This window comes from Lethenteron reissneri, chromosome 22 (genome assembly GCF_015708825.2).
Source record: "Lethenteron reissneri isolate LAM-NWPU_2019-01 chromosome 22, ASM1570882v1, whole genome shotgun sequence".
Lineage (NCBI taxonomy): Eukaryota > Metazoa > Chordata > Hyperoartia > Petromyzontiformes > Petromyzontidae > Lethenteron > Lethenteron reissneri.
Window position 1 is genome coordinate 13,040,642 of NC_083800.1, and position 16,278 is coordinate 13,056,919.

General features: G+C 45.1%; 1 protein-coding gene across 1 annotated transcript in view; it reads right to left on the reverse strand.

Moving 5' to 3' along the window:
- LOC133345655 (xaa-Pro aminopeptidase 1-like) overlaps nucleotides 1–14,948 on the reverse strand; it is a 33,494-nt gene extending 18,546 nt beyond the window's left edge. Inside the window, 7 exon segments of the mRNA XM_061556613.1 lie at nucleotides 145–240; nucleotides 1,603–1,746; nucleotides 2,776–2,868; nucleotides 6,196–6,300; nucleotides 7,860–7,923; nucleotides 10,493–10,621; nucleotides 14,930–14,948. Coding sequence (XP_061412597.1) covers nucleotides 145–240; nucleotides 1,603–1,746; nucleotides 2,776–2,868; nucleotides 6,196–6,300; nucleotides 7,860–7,923; nucleotides 10,493–10,609 — 619 coding nt within the window. The 5' untranslated portion in view covers nucleotides 10,610–10,621; nucleotides 14,930–14,948.
- Nucleotides 14,949–16,278: the final 1,330 nt, after the last annotated feature.

Genomic DNA, 16,278 nt, shown 5'->3' on the forward strand with positions numbered 1-16,278 from the left:
CAATCCTGCATGACCCACTCACCCTTGCCTGCAAAGTGCTGGATTACAGGCGTGAGCCACTACGCCTGGCAGTGTTCCCCTCGTGGTTTTAATCAGTGGTGTAGATGTTATTTCTGTGTGGCTGAGGGGAGCTGTGTCTCGTACAGGCTATTTCATCCAGGGCAGTGATGACGATCCAAGCTGCTTTCCTCTGTTGCATCTTGGCTCTCAGCATCTCCACCTTGCTCTGCCAGCTCAGTCCTACCAGGGCACGGCACAGCGACGCAGAGTGGACATACGGTTCACATGAAAAGTGACGGGAAGATCCTGCAAAACACTACAAAGTGGCAGTGGCATCATTGCAGCAGCTGTGCGAGGCTCGGTGAATGTTTATCATGCAAAGAAGAGCGACCAAGGCTGGGTGATACAGGCTGTTTCAAAATCATGGACCCAATTTCAAAGCAGTATATTTCACGATGGCAACATGCTACAATTACACAAAAAGTTACAAACGGTTGAATGAGTTATCAAATTTTACTAATGGCAATTCAATTCGCACTGTCGCTCAACAAAATACTGACCCAATGATAAAACTGGGCCTTCATTTATAATAACTATCACTCGAGTCACAGTCATACGGAACTCAAATACCGCACACAAGCCCGAGTTCCATCATCCAAGTTCTTAAGCAGTCAACAACCTATGGCTCTTCCTTTGCAAACAGAATCACAGAATTGCTTAAATTCTACAAAACAGTCTTCCCTGTATATCCTCGGATGTTTCCTACTCTTGGAAGGCTCTTCTGAAAATCATTCCTTTCGCAATCACCGCGTTATTTATTTATTTTTTATTCCATTTTATGTAACGGTATGATGACGGCCCCTTGCATGTGGCGAAAGCAATTCACTAAGTACAGATAGATCTTACGTAAGCCATCGAGCACATTGGCAGCCGCTGTACGGTCAAGAGGGCTGCATTATAGCGTAGAGCAGACATGGATATTGATGCATTTCATAAAACACTTGTCAGGAACAGACGCCAACTTGAATGCCAAAATACATCCGTGTGATAAGACAGAAGTAATACATTTCACAGGACACAGTGCCCTTGTACTGGATGGAATGACTTGCCATGTTACAGCGTATCAGAAATGTGATAGGTGTCTGTTTGGTGCTTAAACATCTTAACACCTGTACTTATGCAATAAAAGGAAATGCCTTCTTATAACCTTAATAGAGTACTGGCAAAGAGGGTCCCATAGGAGTAATAAATGTCAAAGGCCCTTGTACTGGCTGAAATGGTTTGCAATGTTACGGTGAACCAGAAATTGTCACCGACATTATTTCCAGGTGAAGTAAAACTTAAGAGAAGAGTTTTCACATTAAATTTCACAAATATCGCTGTACGATTGCGTGTTGAAGTTCTTTCGCACCGTACGTAGCCAACCGTGCTAATCGGAGGTACGGGGGAAGGACAACAAACTAAACGCAAAAAATCAGTTCTTAAAGAAATTAGTTTCAATCTCGATTTAAAAGTGCACAGCTCCAGCGGCTTCCCAATCGTTCCAGTGGCTACGTAGCTCACCTGTGTAGCTCACCTGTGTAGCTCACCTGTGTAGCTCACCTGTGTAGCTCAGAGGCAGCACGAGAAGAGGGCTCTGTGGCTGGGGGGAGCGGTCGTCCCAGATGGCGTCCACCAAGTTGGTGCTTGTGGACACCAACTGGATTCCTCCTCGCTTCAGCTGCTTCGAGCTGGACTTCCAGGTGCCTGCCAAGGTTTCAGGAGAACCATCAGGAGTGTCACGGTGGCGTGGACGTTAACTACCTCACCAGGAGTTTGCACGTCTCTCTCCCCGTGGCCGTGTGGATTGTCCTCCAGGTCCTCGAGTTATTCCTTCCACGTTTTGAATCATGCGTTTGGAGTATTTGGCTGTCATACATTTCCACATGGTAAAAGCCACTTCGTTGAGCTATCATTTGTGGCCAGGTTGCTTCTGAAAAAGAGCTATATAGCTCAGTGGGTCTTACCTGGTAAAATACAAAATAATTTAGATTTTTAGTTTAGTATGAACCGTTGTTTGTTACATGTTCAACCTTGCTTGTTTGTGGCTACTTAGTGTTTGGAACCTTTAGACCTGTGCTCAGTAACTGTGATTTAAAAAAAAAATATTACTTTTCCCTCATCTCCACATAAGTATGAAAACATTTACATGCAAAACTCTATTCTGTATCATGTACATAAAATATATTTTAGTCCATTAATCCATTGGCTTTCCAGAGCAATATTATGTAGCAGCATTTTGTGAAAGCAACTGTCATACATACCCATGTATCGATAGTTACATTTGTATGTGAAATTTTGTTGAGGGACTGTGCGTTGTCTTGGTGTGGTCTAGAACTGTTTTGCTGTTGTTTTGCTGCCTTGCCCAAGCTTGGGAATTGGTGAACTTATGCAATAAGAACTTAAATATACTTGATCTATTGTATTTAGTTATAGTGATTTGCTTTCCTATACTTTGCACTCCTATTGCGTTGTTTGTTGCTGTAACTCTGAGACCTGCCCCGACTGGACATCTGTGAAAAGGAGCTTCATCAGCTCATCGGATTTCTCCAGGATACAAATAAACATTTTGACGATTCTAAAAGATTCCGATTCTGAAATGCTACCCTCGCTGCGTCACCAGATGTTAGCGGCAGAGAGCACCCCGAGGGTTAAACGCCGTTGGAACTCCCAACGTGAGCGCAAGGAGCGTCCCACGCGCGTGACGCCCCGCCGTGAAGGAGATGGTGGACTCACTGGCAGGGACGAGGAAGGGGTCGACGCCCACGCGCGAGCCGTCGGGCAGAACGCTGAGCAGCCAGTCCTCCCATGTGGGCGTGTCCTGGATGCCTGCGGGCAGTGCCACGCAACACACACGCGGGCACGCACGCACACGGGTGCAAAAGATCGGAGGGCGTCGCTCAAATACGAATCAATCCACGCTCGCGGTAATTGTACAGCCGTTCTCCAGATTAACAGACGCTCCGGAAAATAAGACGAAGCCCAAACTTGTGCCCGTTATCAATAAAGTCACACACAATTCTCGTCACACACATACATACACATACATACAAAGATCCCCCGTATAGCCTTAACAGCCTGCTGGGGCAAGTATTGTTTGCGAGTATATGCAGAGGCCGGTACACAAGGGTGGGTGGTGGGGGGGGTTGTGGCCAGCACCATTCCCGGCCACCTCTTACTCCCCAGTGGCGAAGTTTACACATTGCACCAGGTATTCATTTGAGGCCGAGTGGACCTAGGGGAGGCCCAGAACTGGTTCAGATAATCGTCACTCGTGTTGGCCAAGAGTGGGAATCAAACTCAGGTCGCCGGGTTTGTAGCACAACGTCCTAATCGTTACCCACCTACTGAATTGTAAGACACATCGTACAACCTTTGATTTAAAATACAGGGGGAACAAAAGTACATCTTATATTGTGAAGAATACGGTAATTGGTCTGGTTCATGAATACTTTTGCGAAATTAAAACTGACCAGTGATGTAAATGATGCAGTGCTGTCATCTCGTTTGTTGAGTGTCCGTGTGTGTGCACGTATTTTGAGAACACAGTGTACATTGTGTAAAATTAAGCAGGGCAGATCAAGGCAATCGGTGCACCAGCAATTTTTTTACCTTTCGGCCAATTTCTGTTGAGTTTTATCCCTTAAGGACCTGAGTCCATATTTTAGATTGCTCAGATTCTATTAAGCATGCGAGAGTAAGTAGACCACTGCACAGGCTGGTATGTGAAGGAGAAGACGCTGGTCGCGATCACAAGATAGGAACAGGACACCTTGATATGACCACCGCTACATTACAGCTCTGTCAAACTTGAGACAGGGATAACCTCATAAAACGTGAACACATCACCTGGTGATATTGCATTGGCGGTGGTGCACAAGCACAAACAACAACACAAACTCAACAAATGCACGCTCACCACTGCCCCAAAAGGAAAAGTATCTCATAATAGGTGACATTTCGGGCCAGAGAGATACGGTCTATCTTCCTCTCTATGTGCTGTGAAGTAGGGCTATTGCTCAAAATATCGCCAATTATGAATGTTTTCCTTTTGGGGCAATGGTATTGATGCATGTGGTGATTTTTAATATTTATTAATTAAGTGGCATCCTTATTTAAGAGAGAAGAGAACAGTGGTTATGCAGGTTTCGTTACTAATCCCGGTATTACACTCGGTGATCTAGCATTCAAGAAGCCTTTGGATACGTTTTCCAGCAAATGCTTAGCTGGCAGAATTGCTACAAGTTAAAGGCAATACATATATATATATTCCCCAACACACTATAACGATGTAAAAGTAATTTAATACAAATAAATTAACCATCTTATGAATGAGGGAAAACACTCTATACTCTTTATCATGTTAAACTGTAATTATAAAAGTAGGTAACTTCTATCTTCTTGGTTCTTTCGGTAAAGTCACACAGAAGGGAAATAATAAAATAATAAAAATAAAACAATAAAATTCTCACGACGTTTCGATTGCAACACAAGCAATCATCATCAGGTGTGAAAACCACAGCAAGAAAAAAAAAAGTGGCGTTTAAATTTTTGTATTATTTCCCTTCTACGTGATTTTACCGAAAGAACCAAGATTATGAATCCCTGCAGTCACGAAAGCTTTAAATCGAAATTTAACTTCTATATGTCATATTGATACGAGCCGAGTGGTTACGATGAATCGAGGTCTAAGTTGTAAATCCAGCCGGTGGATTTCAGGGCAAAGTGAGTGTGAACCACTCGTGCCCTCGCACTGGACACGAGTTCAGGAGGTGCTCAAGGTGAGCAGAGGTGAGTGGATTTTTTTTTATCAGAGGGAAACAAGGGGAGGGGGAGCTTCTCCAAAACGTTACCTCCAGCAGAAACATGGATAACATGCCTAGCTAACTACCACACCTCCCCTCATCAATGAAATGCACAGGCCAAGATGTGCACAGTCCTGGGGTAAAGATGACCATCGCACCTTCTAGGCCAGGGGTCGGCAATCTGCGGCTCCGGAGCCACAGTTCGGCTCTTTGACGACTGCATTGCAGCTCTTGAAATATTGGTGTGATTTTGCCGAATAAAAAAATGCCTCTTGTTATTTTGGTTGCTGACCCTTGACCATGGAAGTCCGGTTTACCATGGGAGTCCGGATTACCATGGAAATGCGGTTTACCATGGGAGTCCAGTTTACCATGGGTGTCTGGTTTACCATGGGAGTCTGGTTTACCATGGAGCAGGAGTCGGCACCCTGTGGCTGCAGAGCAGCATGCGGCTCTTCTAAGGGCCGCTTCGTGCCGTTATTTATTAAGGACCCACCATCTTGTATTCACGTTGCATTGCCCCTCTTGAAATACTGAGGTTTTTTTAACAGAATTCTTTACACAAAAATGGCTCTTCTTGTTGTCTTGGTTTTCTGACCCCTGTTCTCGGCTAAAGGGGCTATCAGCCAGCTCAGTGGCCGAAAACAAACACCTCACAAGCCCCCTTCACGAACACTGGTCCATACCCTACTTGAGTCCCTGCCCCACCTGTGGATGAACACCAGCTGGGGCAAAAACTTAGTTTCCACATGAAGTAAACAGAGATAATATCAGAGGAACACTGATGAGAGTGTTGCTGAAATATACATATGTATGTTGAACTTCTAGTCAACTGTGCTAATCGGAGGTGCAATCATTTCACTGATGCAGCGTTTTTCTGCCAAATAAGGGTATCACTTTTCATGTAGAACCTTCTACACGGAGGTAAAAGATTACGTAAAATACCCTGCATGAACTAAGGCACTCATTTCACTGTTAAACTAGACGAAGATTCACGTATGTATGTATGTAGAATTTCTTTCGCATTGTACATAGCCAACCATGCTAATCGGAGGTGCGGGGGAAGGACAACAAACTAAACACAAAAAGCAGCTCTAAAGAAATGAGTTTTCAGTCGAGATTGAAAAGTGCAAGCTCCAGTGGCTTCCTAATATCAGAAGAAAGAGCGTTCCAGACGGCCGCAGAAGCACATTTGAAAGTGCGCGATGCAGTGACCGTCTTTGTTCGATGGTTAGCCAAAAGCCGCTGCGAGGATGACTGGTGTTCGTGTGAAGGTTTATGCTCCTTGACGACATCAGCGAGCTATTGCGGCTCATTTGTGGCGAGGAAAAAGGAGCGAGCGGCAACGCACCGACTCTCATGAGGGTCCAGTTGCTGTCCATCTGCTGGGCGGCCTGCAGGAAATAGCGGCCGTCTGTCCACATAGCCGCCTGGGCCTCTGTGACCACCGCCATACCTGCACGCAAACACATGTAGCTTTAACAGACTGTTGGGGCGAGTGCTATTTGCGAGTATGTATGTACTCTGTATGTCGAACTTCTTTCTCACCGTACGTAGCCAACTGTGCTAATCAGAGGTGTGGGGGAAGGATAATAAACTAAACACAAAAAGCAGTTCTAGAGAAATTAGTTTTCAAGGCAGATGAGGGGGTGGGTGCCCAGCACCACACCCGCCCAGCCGCCTTTGTCTCCCAAGTGGCGAAGCTGACACACACCGCAACACGTACTCTTCAGAGGTCGAGTCAACTTCTGGGAGGCCCAGGATTGGTTCAGATAATTGTCACCGACATTGGTTGTGCGCGGGGCCAATATCAGTGACGGGTTCATAGCACAGAGCGCTAATTGCAATGCTACTGCTCCCCACACACAAACACAAACAAGCATGCATGTACTGTACGTGTATATACAGTACATATAAATAGCAGTTTTCTCCTTAGGTGCCAACTTTATATGCACAAATGAGTCGTGACTTTTGCTCCCAACATTTGTGCATACCGCAAGCCACCTGGAGGCACATCCACCTATACGTTATATTAGCGAGTCCCATGCTATGGATTTTAATACCATTTGCTATTACATTTTCTTCTTTCGTATGGCTGATGTCGATGCAGAGAAAGAACTACAATTTCACATTCAGGTGGTCAAGCCAGATAACCGAGTCAGGAGCAGCGGAGTGGTGTATCATCGCTGTGATGTCTCCTTCATATTTGTGGATCGGGCTTTGCGTAGTTATACCTTGTTCTGGATGACCACAGTCGCACACTGGAGAGTTTTTATTTTTCCATTTGTACATCAGCATTTGCTGCCATGGTTTGTGGAGTGGGTGTGGTTTAGGGTGGATCATGAGTTTCATGGAAGATCAACACCAGGCATCTTTTGCGTCGGATGTTTCAAAATTAGGTACTTGCTTGTGTGCTACTAAGTTATGAGCGGTAATAAAAAGAGATGTGTCCATGTCCAGGGGTGACGAGATAACAAAAAATAAATCCCACGATAAACGAGTCGACCTCTCTGCCCTTTCGTAACTCTGAGGAGGGGGGCATTAACAAAGGCCTAAAGTATTTTTACTTGTTATAACAAATTGTGTTAAGTGAATGTGGCTAGCTTCTCATTACTTGTGCTTGTACACCACTCTCAGCGGGACACTGCCACGGTGTAATGGTCAGCAAACAGGACTTGCAATCCAGCAGTCGCTGGTTCGATTACACCTCTTAGCGCACGCGTGGCATCTGAAACAATGGCACAAGTTTCTCAAATCCCCACCGCCTGTCCACCCAGCGGTATAGATGGCTTCACCGGAGTCAGTCGATTGGCGGGTTGCACGCCAGCTCGGAAGAGTAGGCAAAATGCGCTCTTAGAGGGGTTCTCAAGAGCTTCCCATAGCAGAGGCCCCTTCTGCCAGCAGTGGCACGAGCGAGCAATTACAGGGCTGCGCCTCTATCTGCTTTTCCCGCCGTCAGCACAGCTTTTGGTTGTCATTTTTTAAATTCTGATTAAAGTGAAAGACTCAACCCACCTGCAGAGCCGTCAAAACCAGAGATGAAGGCGCGACGGCAGTCACAGTCGGCCACGTACTCACTCTGCAAAAACAACGAGGAGAGCACAGCCATTACATAAGCAGTATGCAGTGGAGACTAGCACATTTACCGATGTACCACGCTTATTCTCGTTACATAAAACACGTGTTCCTCTTGTACTCAATGCCCTGCTCCTGTACCGTCATCAATAATGTTTTCTGTGCCATGAAAATGTGGAGACAAAGCATCTCTCCAACCAGTGTCCAAATTAAATGTTTTTAAACCAAAAAAATCTGAACAAAACCGTTTCTTATGTTGCAAGATCCATTTGTGGATTTTATTTATTCTGGATGAATACTTTTTTATTCTAATTGAAGTCAAGGATGAGCACTCAGGGAACCATTTTTAATGAGCCTTCTGCGGTAGGGTTCCTTCCGCATAATTTATTTTTTCCTCCAATACGGGCTTATAGCGTGTCTGAATGCAACAGAATGATAGTTTTGGTCGGCAATACTATTTTCATGCACCCTAAGAACTTAAAACATTGTCAAATCACATGAGCTTCTGACATTTCACTGATACACTCCCGTTTTTTCTTTTCTTCATCTGATAGACGTATTCTAGAGTGACAATGGACAAGCCTGCAAGTGAAATGTTTCATATTAAGTAACATTTTCAGTCAAAATGGCTTTTAAAAATGAATAAAATTGTGTTTGATGCAGGAGTCTATCTGAACCTGTGTACACACTATAGGGAGGAGCCACGGGACAGCACTTAACGCGCTGCGCTTTGAAACCACCGACCGAAGTTCAATACCCAGCCATGGGTAACATCAGTGGCGAGTGATGTCCGAACTCGTCCCTGAGCTTCTGTCCCCACAGTGAAAAGTGCGAAGTATCGTCCCATAGCCAACGCTGCACGGGAAGGCCTTCATCCAGCAATAGACTCACAAAGAGTTGTTAATATTAATCTGCTTCATTACACATCTACGGAACTGCTGCGTATAGCTCTGTGCCCCGCTGATATGCATTTTGTTTCAGTCCACGAGTCCAGTGTTCACGCACGGCCGACACTTCGCTCAAGCTCGTCGTGAGTATCCAGCGCAGCAGACTGTTGACTCAACAGTCTGTTAAAGGCTATATGGGTGATTTGTGTCTTTATATATGTGTATGTGAATGTTTTACATGAATGAATGTATGTATGTAAATGCACAAAACCTGGAAACTGAAGGTGCAGTCATTACATTATATATAATATCTAATTTTAAACAATAATTGTTTTTAAAACTTAACAGTAATACAAAAAAATAAGAATGACTAAATAAACTCATTTTGATACTGGCAAAGAGGTCCCATAGATATAACTGCTCAACCTGAGCGAGTATACTTTGAAACATTGCCCTTGTACCGTTCACCCTTTGGAATTCTCTGGTCTAACACGAGGAGTGAGACGAGGACATAAGGTCTCTGGTGTAGGTCAATCAGTTTCAAAGACAATGCATATGTTATCAGAGCATTCTCGACTTGAAGCTTTCGTGACTGCAGGAATCCATACTCTTTGGTTCTTTCGGTAAAGTCACGTAGGTAGAAATAAAATAAAGTAAAATAAATCACGACGTTTTGATCGCAACACAAGCAATCTTCATCAGGTGTGACAGCCACAGCAAGAAAATGCTGAAGTAGGCGAGAGAGCTGCCGTGGCAAGAGGTTATATAGGTAAGAAAAGGGGGAGGCAAGGGGGGAGAGAGAGAGGGGGGGTAGGGGAAGGGAGGGGCTGCGTGAGCGCTAGGTGAAGAGGACGTGAGACTGGGGTTGGGAAGTGGGCGGGGCTGGAAGTGGGAAGCTGAGTGTGGGACACGGGGAAAAAAATGTACTACTATCAGAGCACGTTTGTTTGCATGTTTTGCCACAAGTACTGTGTGTGGTTGATGCAGACTTGATGCCTTGAAATAGGCATCTAGTTGGTGTTTGGACATCTTAACACAACTGTTGTATTGCCAAGAAGGGTAAAGCCTATTTCATCATTTAAACTAAAATATTTATATTTTCCCAGGTAAGGTCCACTGAGCTATATAGCTATTTTTATAAGCAACCTGGCCACAAGTGACAGCTCAATTAAATTATTTATGTTTGTAAAATGTGGAAGGAAAAACCGAAGGACCTGAAGAAAAATCCACGCGACCACGGAGAGAACATGCAATTATACAGGTGTGAGGGTCAGGATCGAACCCACAATTTCCTGTCTACCAGGCGAGGTATTTATAACATGTAGCCACCATGGTGTCTCTACTATACAAATCAAATTTGTAGAGTCACCACATGTGTATGCAAGCACTACCACGCGCCTTTATGTAGGTAATTTACATTCTATAATAAAGTAACGTGTCTTTGTACTAAGATTAGTGGTGTCAGTTGATGCCATGTGACGGCACTTGTGATGAGAAAAGCACGGAAGTGACATAAAACATGTGACAATTTCCGGTGATGTTATACTTTCTGATCACTCCGAAAACAAAGATTTTTGGATCATCAAAGATTACTTATCCAAGCCAGATTTTCAGATTTGTTGCATCGATACAAAATGGGCAATACAGCCCTAGGAGGCACACACGTGTGCACAAGCGTCAAATTACCTGATGTGCATCTCCCGATGGCACGATGAGTGCTTGAAGCGGCTCGGCTGTCAGGTGGAGGTCCTTCATGGCATTGCGCAAGCGCCTGAGAATCTCCGTTGTTACCTTGGCCTTCATACTGATCCCTTTCTGTTCAACAGAATGTGCACAGATGTTTGCGTGTTGAACTTTTTCGCTCAGTACGTAGCCAACCATGCTAACCAGAGGTGCGGGGGAAGGACAACAAACGAAACACAAAATGCAGTTCTAAAGAAAATTAGTTTTAAATATAGACTTGAAAGTGCATAGTTCCAGTGACGATGAGAGCCGCTCCCCCCGTGCCACAGTGCCTCCTTGTTGGCTCATCCTGGCATGGCGCGTTGGTCCACAGTGGTGTCGGTGGGTGCCATGATGACAGACGGGCGGAGGGGTAGGGGGCATCTTGCCCAGCTCAAGAAAACTTTTTGTTTACCAGATTAGGCCCACTGAGCTGTGTAGCTCTTTTTTAGAAGCGCGACCGGGCCACAAATGATTGCTCAACGAAGTGGCTTATCGCGTCGAAATTTATAGCAGTCCAAATATTCTCAACGCGTGTTTAAAATGTGGAGGGAAAAACCAGAGGACGCGGAGAAAAATCCACACGACCACGGGGAGAACATGCAGACTCCAAATATACAGCAGGCGTTGGGGTCGGGATCGAACCCATGACCTCCTGTGTACCAGGTGAGAGAGAATAACACCTGGTCACCGTGGCAACGCACAGCGGCAGACTTGGATCGGCTTGACTCTTCTCGGAAAGAAGAGCGTTCCAGATGATAATAGAAGCGCATCTGAAAGCGCGCGATGCAGTGACCGTATTATATTTGATGACTATTCAAAAGCCGCTGTGATGATGGGCGTAGTTCGCGTGATGCTTTATGCTCCTTGACGAGATCAGCAAGGTATTGTGGTTGATTTGTGGCAAGAACTTTGTGTGTAATGAGTGCAACCTTATAATGTATTCGTTCGGCGACTGGAAGCCAATGCAGCTGGGCGAGCACCGATCAGGAACTGTTTAACAACATACCTTTTAGAACAGGGGTCAGCAACCAAAATAAAAAGAAATTTGTTCGAATAAAAAAACCCGTAATATTTCAAGAGTCGCAATGCACGACAAAACGAGACGGTCCTAGATAAACGTGACGAAGTAGTGCTTAAATAGCCGCATGCGGCTCCGGAACCGCAAGTTGCAGACCCCTGCTTTAGAAGATGCATATTTACATCATTAGACCTCCTTTGCCAGGACCAAAATATTATAATAAAAGGGTTTTTCCCCTTTTTTCTGGCAACAAAACTGAAACCTTTTACAAGGATTCATGTCTTCATTAACCACAATACTTGTGGTCAAAATGCAAACAAAAACGCACTGATAATATATGCATTGTCTTTGAAACTGATTGGTCCACACCAGAGACGGCTTTCTTTTGAGCCTCGTTTCAATTGGTGCTAGACCAGAGGACGCCAAAAGGCGTACAGCTCAAAGACAATGCACTATCAAAATAATGAGGGCTCGGGGTAAGCATCTATATCATTAGATCTCCTTTGCCACAAGTATTGTGGTTAATGCACACATGATTCCTCGTAAAAAGGTTGCAGTTTTGTTGCCAGAAAAAAAGAGGAAAAACCCTTTTATTAAGATGCATTTTGTTTTAAGCAGTACAAACCTTCAATGTGCCTGCCAATAATGGTAATGAACAGGTGAATGGAGCATGTTTTTTTTATCAGCTAATGACCAATTCAAATGGCTGGGTTTCCCTGCTTCCACTGAAAGCGTGGGGGGGGGGGGGGTAATGTGATGCGCATATCCTTCACCAAATAAAAATGTACAGTGTAATGGATTACACAAAAGTACAACAGTCAGCATGCAATTAGTTAAAGGATGCAGAAGCAGTAGCCAAGGCGTGGGGGAAATAATACAAATTAAAGAAGCAGTGAGATTTGAAGCTTTCGTGACTGCAGGAATTACTATTTGGTTCTTTCGGTAAAGTCACGTGGGAATAAAATAAATAATAGAATACGACGCTTCTCCCCCTACTGCTCTCATTGCCATGCTACTTTCTCTGCCCCCCCCTCTCTCTATATATAATGCCTCGTCACAGAGGCGTTGTTTCTTTGTGTGTCTGTGTCTCTCTCTGCGTGTGTCTCTGTGTCTCTCCCCCATGTGTCTCTCTCTCTGTTTCACTCTCTCTGTGTATGTCTCTCTCCGTGTCTGTGTTTGTCTCTCTCTCTGTATAGGTGTCTCTCCCCCATGTGTGTGTCTCTGTGTCTCTCTCTCTGTATGTCTCTCTCTGTATATGTGTCTCTCTCCGAGCTTGCATTCATTCACACCTGATGACGGTTGCTTGTGTTGCAATCGAAACGTCGTATTCTAATATTTATTTTATTTCCACGTGACTTTACCGAAAGAACCAAAGAGTAAGCAGAGATCTAAGAGAGACACAGCAAAACCTGCGAATGATACGCAGCTGGGGGCTGAAAGGCATGGTGGAAGGAGGTGTGCGGAATGAAAGGTGTGCGGAATGAAATAATCGGAATCTTTTCTGAGAATCGTTATTTATCCTGGAAAAATCCGTTGAGCTATGAAGCTCTTATTTCACAGAAATCCAGCATGGGCAGGAAAGACCAAATCACGCAGGAAGAGGAAGGCAGAGATTATTAGCGACGCATTGGAGATGCATGGGGGGAGAAACCATCGTGATGTACAAGAACACGTGCAGGGAGATGAATTAGAAACATCACAGATTTGAGATGTGGAAAGAAAACTTTGCCAGAACATGCATCCCGCACACCATGTTAGATGAGAGGAGTTGCACTGCATTTTAATCTTTACAGCCGTCGTTTACAACGAAACAAGTACTTTGCATGGCCACTTAAGTCCCCATCTTCTTGCACTACGTTTCAAAGTGCGCATACAGAATTGAACTTGAACCCTACATTTACGTAAGAAGAAAATGCCACTTAACGACGTGACCTTTCATTCCAAAAGACAAGGTCCTGGCCCTGACAAACACACAAATAACACCCTCATCCAAACCAATGAGAAGTGTAAAGTCTCTATGATTGACGCTAAAAAGGTACACAAATCATGATTGAAACATCCATTAGCCAAAGAACACAATCTTGGTACTTAAAAAATATATATTTACCAGGTAAGGCCCCCTGAGCTATAAAGCAATTTTTCAGAAGCGACCTGACCACAGATGATAGCTCAACTTAGTGGCTTATCACGTGTACATTTATAGCAGCCAAATACTGTAAAAGCATGTTTCTAAATGTGGAGGGGAAAACCGGAGGACCCGGAGAAAAATCCACACGACCACGGGGAGAACATGGAAACTCCAAATATACATCAGGCATCAGGATGGAACCCACAACCTCTGGTATACCAGGCGAGGGAGACAACATCTAGCCACCACGGCGCAATCAAACGGCGTGAGTTTACGACTGGCGCCCCAATGGGGAAGAGTCAAGCCGACCCAAGTCCGCCGCTGTGCATTGCCACAGTGACAAGGTGTTATTCTCCATCGCCTGGTACGCAGGAGGTCGTGGGTTTGATCCTGACCCCCACGCCTGCTGTATATTTGGAGTCTGCATGTTCTCCCCGTGGTCGTGTGGATTTTTCTCCGCGTCCTCCGGTTTTCCCCTCCACATTTTAAACACGCGTTGAGAGTATTTGGCTGCTATAAATTTCGACGCGATAAGCCACTTCGTTGAGCTGTCATTTGTGGCCCGGTCACGCTTCTGAAAAAGACCTACACAGCTCAGTGGGCCTAATCTGGTAAAATAAAAGTTTTCTTGAGCTGGGCAAGATGCCCCCGTTCGCCCGCCTGTCATCACGGCACTGTGGACCATCAACGCGCCACGCCAGGACGAGTCAACAAGGAGACACTGTGGCACGGGGGGAACGGCTCTCATCGTCAACGAGCAATCTGCTGGAACAACGGTGAAAAATAGCTTGATAGCTCATCGGATTCCTCCAGTATGAATAAATATTCGGATTCTGATCAACCCGCCCAGGGTTGGTTTGATCTTTGGTCCCGTAGCATGCCCCCCCCACTGCTGAAACAGGTCCAGATCCGGCCAAGGCCTGCTACTGATGCTGCTGCTGTTGCTGCTGATGTTGTCGCGTGCCAGCGAGCCTGCAAAGTGACAACCTGAACCGTGTTGAGCGGTCATGCACAAAGAGACGGGGATTGTTGAAGACCCAACTTTACATTCACTGCATTCTCTGCAGATGACGATAGCTGCTGCTGCTGCTGCTGATGCGTGTGGCTCGGCACACACACACCACACGCACGTGCCAGATAAATAAGGAAACCACCGATAAATTCACTGCTGGATGGAAATATCGCCAACCCTCTGCTATCGATCTCCCCCCGCGGTACCATTTTTAGTGTCGACTATCGGCAAACCAAGCACCTGGAAGTCCAAGCCGACTACGGGTGATCATTTCGCGTGACTTGTCTTTAACAGGAGTCAGCGAGGTCGCTCACCCACCGCCGTTCTGCTCTCTCGCTGTAATTCAATACAATCGGGGATGCCAGCAAGTGCTTAAACATACCACAAGGAACTACAAACGAAGGTGTAACGCTTAACCTCGTAACATTTTACAGAACACAAATCGAAACCGTATCCTCAAACCGAAAACGCATCACCAAATGCAATAGCCCTTTGTATTATAAGTCGCTTGCAGCGACATGACGAACAAGTCAACTCCTTAACGAGAGCGTCAACGCGTTACACAAGAGACGTAGGCATTCCTGTCAACCCCTTATCAGTGTCCTTACCTTATTACAGACCCAGGCCGTAATTATAATAATATATATGGTTGTACTTTATTCATCATTAATCTCTGCAAATACATACAATGAAACAAGAAAAGGTAAAATAATAAAAAAACAGAGCAATGTATTACAATACACTATTATGCGTTATTGTAAAAAATAAAATAAAAAGTCCATCCCATGTTAGTGAATTTTGAAATATTTTAGGCAGGAAATTCGTTTCAAATCTAGATTTTTTTTCGGGGGGGGGACCCCCAGACCCCCTGGAAGATTTGGTTCCCCCCAATGTAGACTCCATGGCTACGAACTTGTTATAGACCAATTTCAGACCTTATTGGTCACCCTGTAACCTTATACATCACAATGTTCATCCTAGAATCACAAGAGAGAAACACAAATTGACACTTTATTTCCCTGTACAAGAATACGAGGTAAATCGTATGGGTTGACTGCTCTGCTATACACTATACTAAACCATACCTGTCAACCCCTTATCAATACCTATATTACAGAACAATTCAGATCTTATTGGTCACCCCGTGCCTTTATAAATCTCAAACGCTCATCCTACAAAGCCCATCCCAGGGGAGAAACACAACATTGTTTAGTTTACCGGCGCTGTGGCACACGAGGGGGGGGGGGGGGGGTGGCCAGCACCACGCCCGGCCGCCTTTGTCTCCCACAGTGGCGGTGTTTACACAGCGCGCCGGGTACTCGTTTGAGGCTGAGTCGACCTAGGGGAGGCCCAGGACCGGTTCAGGTAATCGTCACTGTGGTGTTGGTGGCCGTGAGCTGCACCGCTGACAGGCAAAGTAGAGAGAGAGAGAGACGAAAGATGTAGAGAGATGTAGAGACAGAAAGATGTAGAGAGATGTAGAGACAGAGAGATGTAGAGAGAGATGTAGAGATGTAGAGACAGAGAGATGTAGAGAGAGAGATGTAGAGACAGAGAGATGTAGATAGAGATGTAGAGTGGTAGACAGA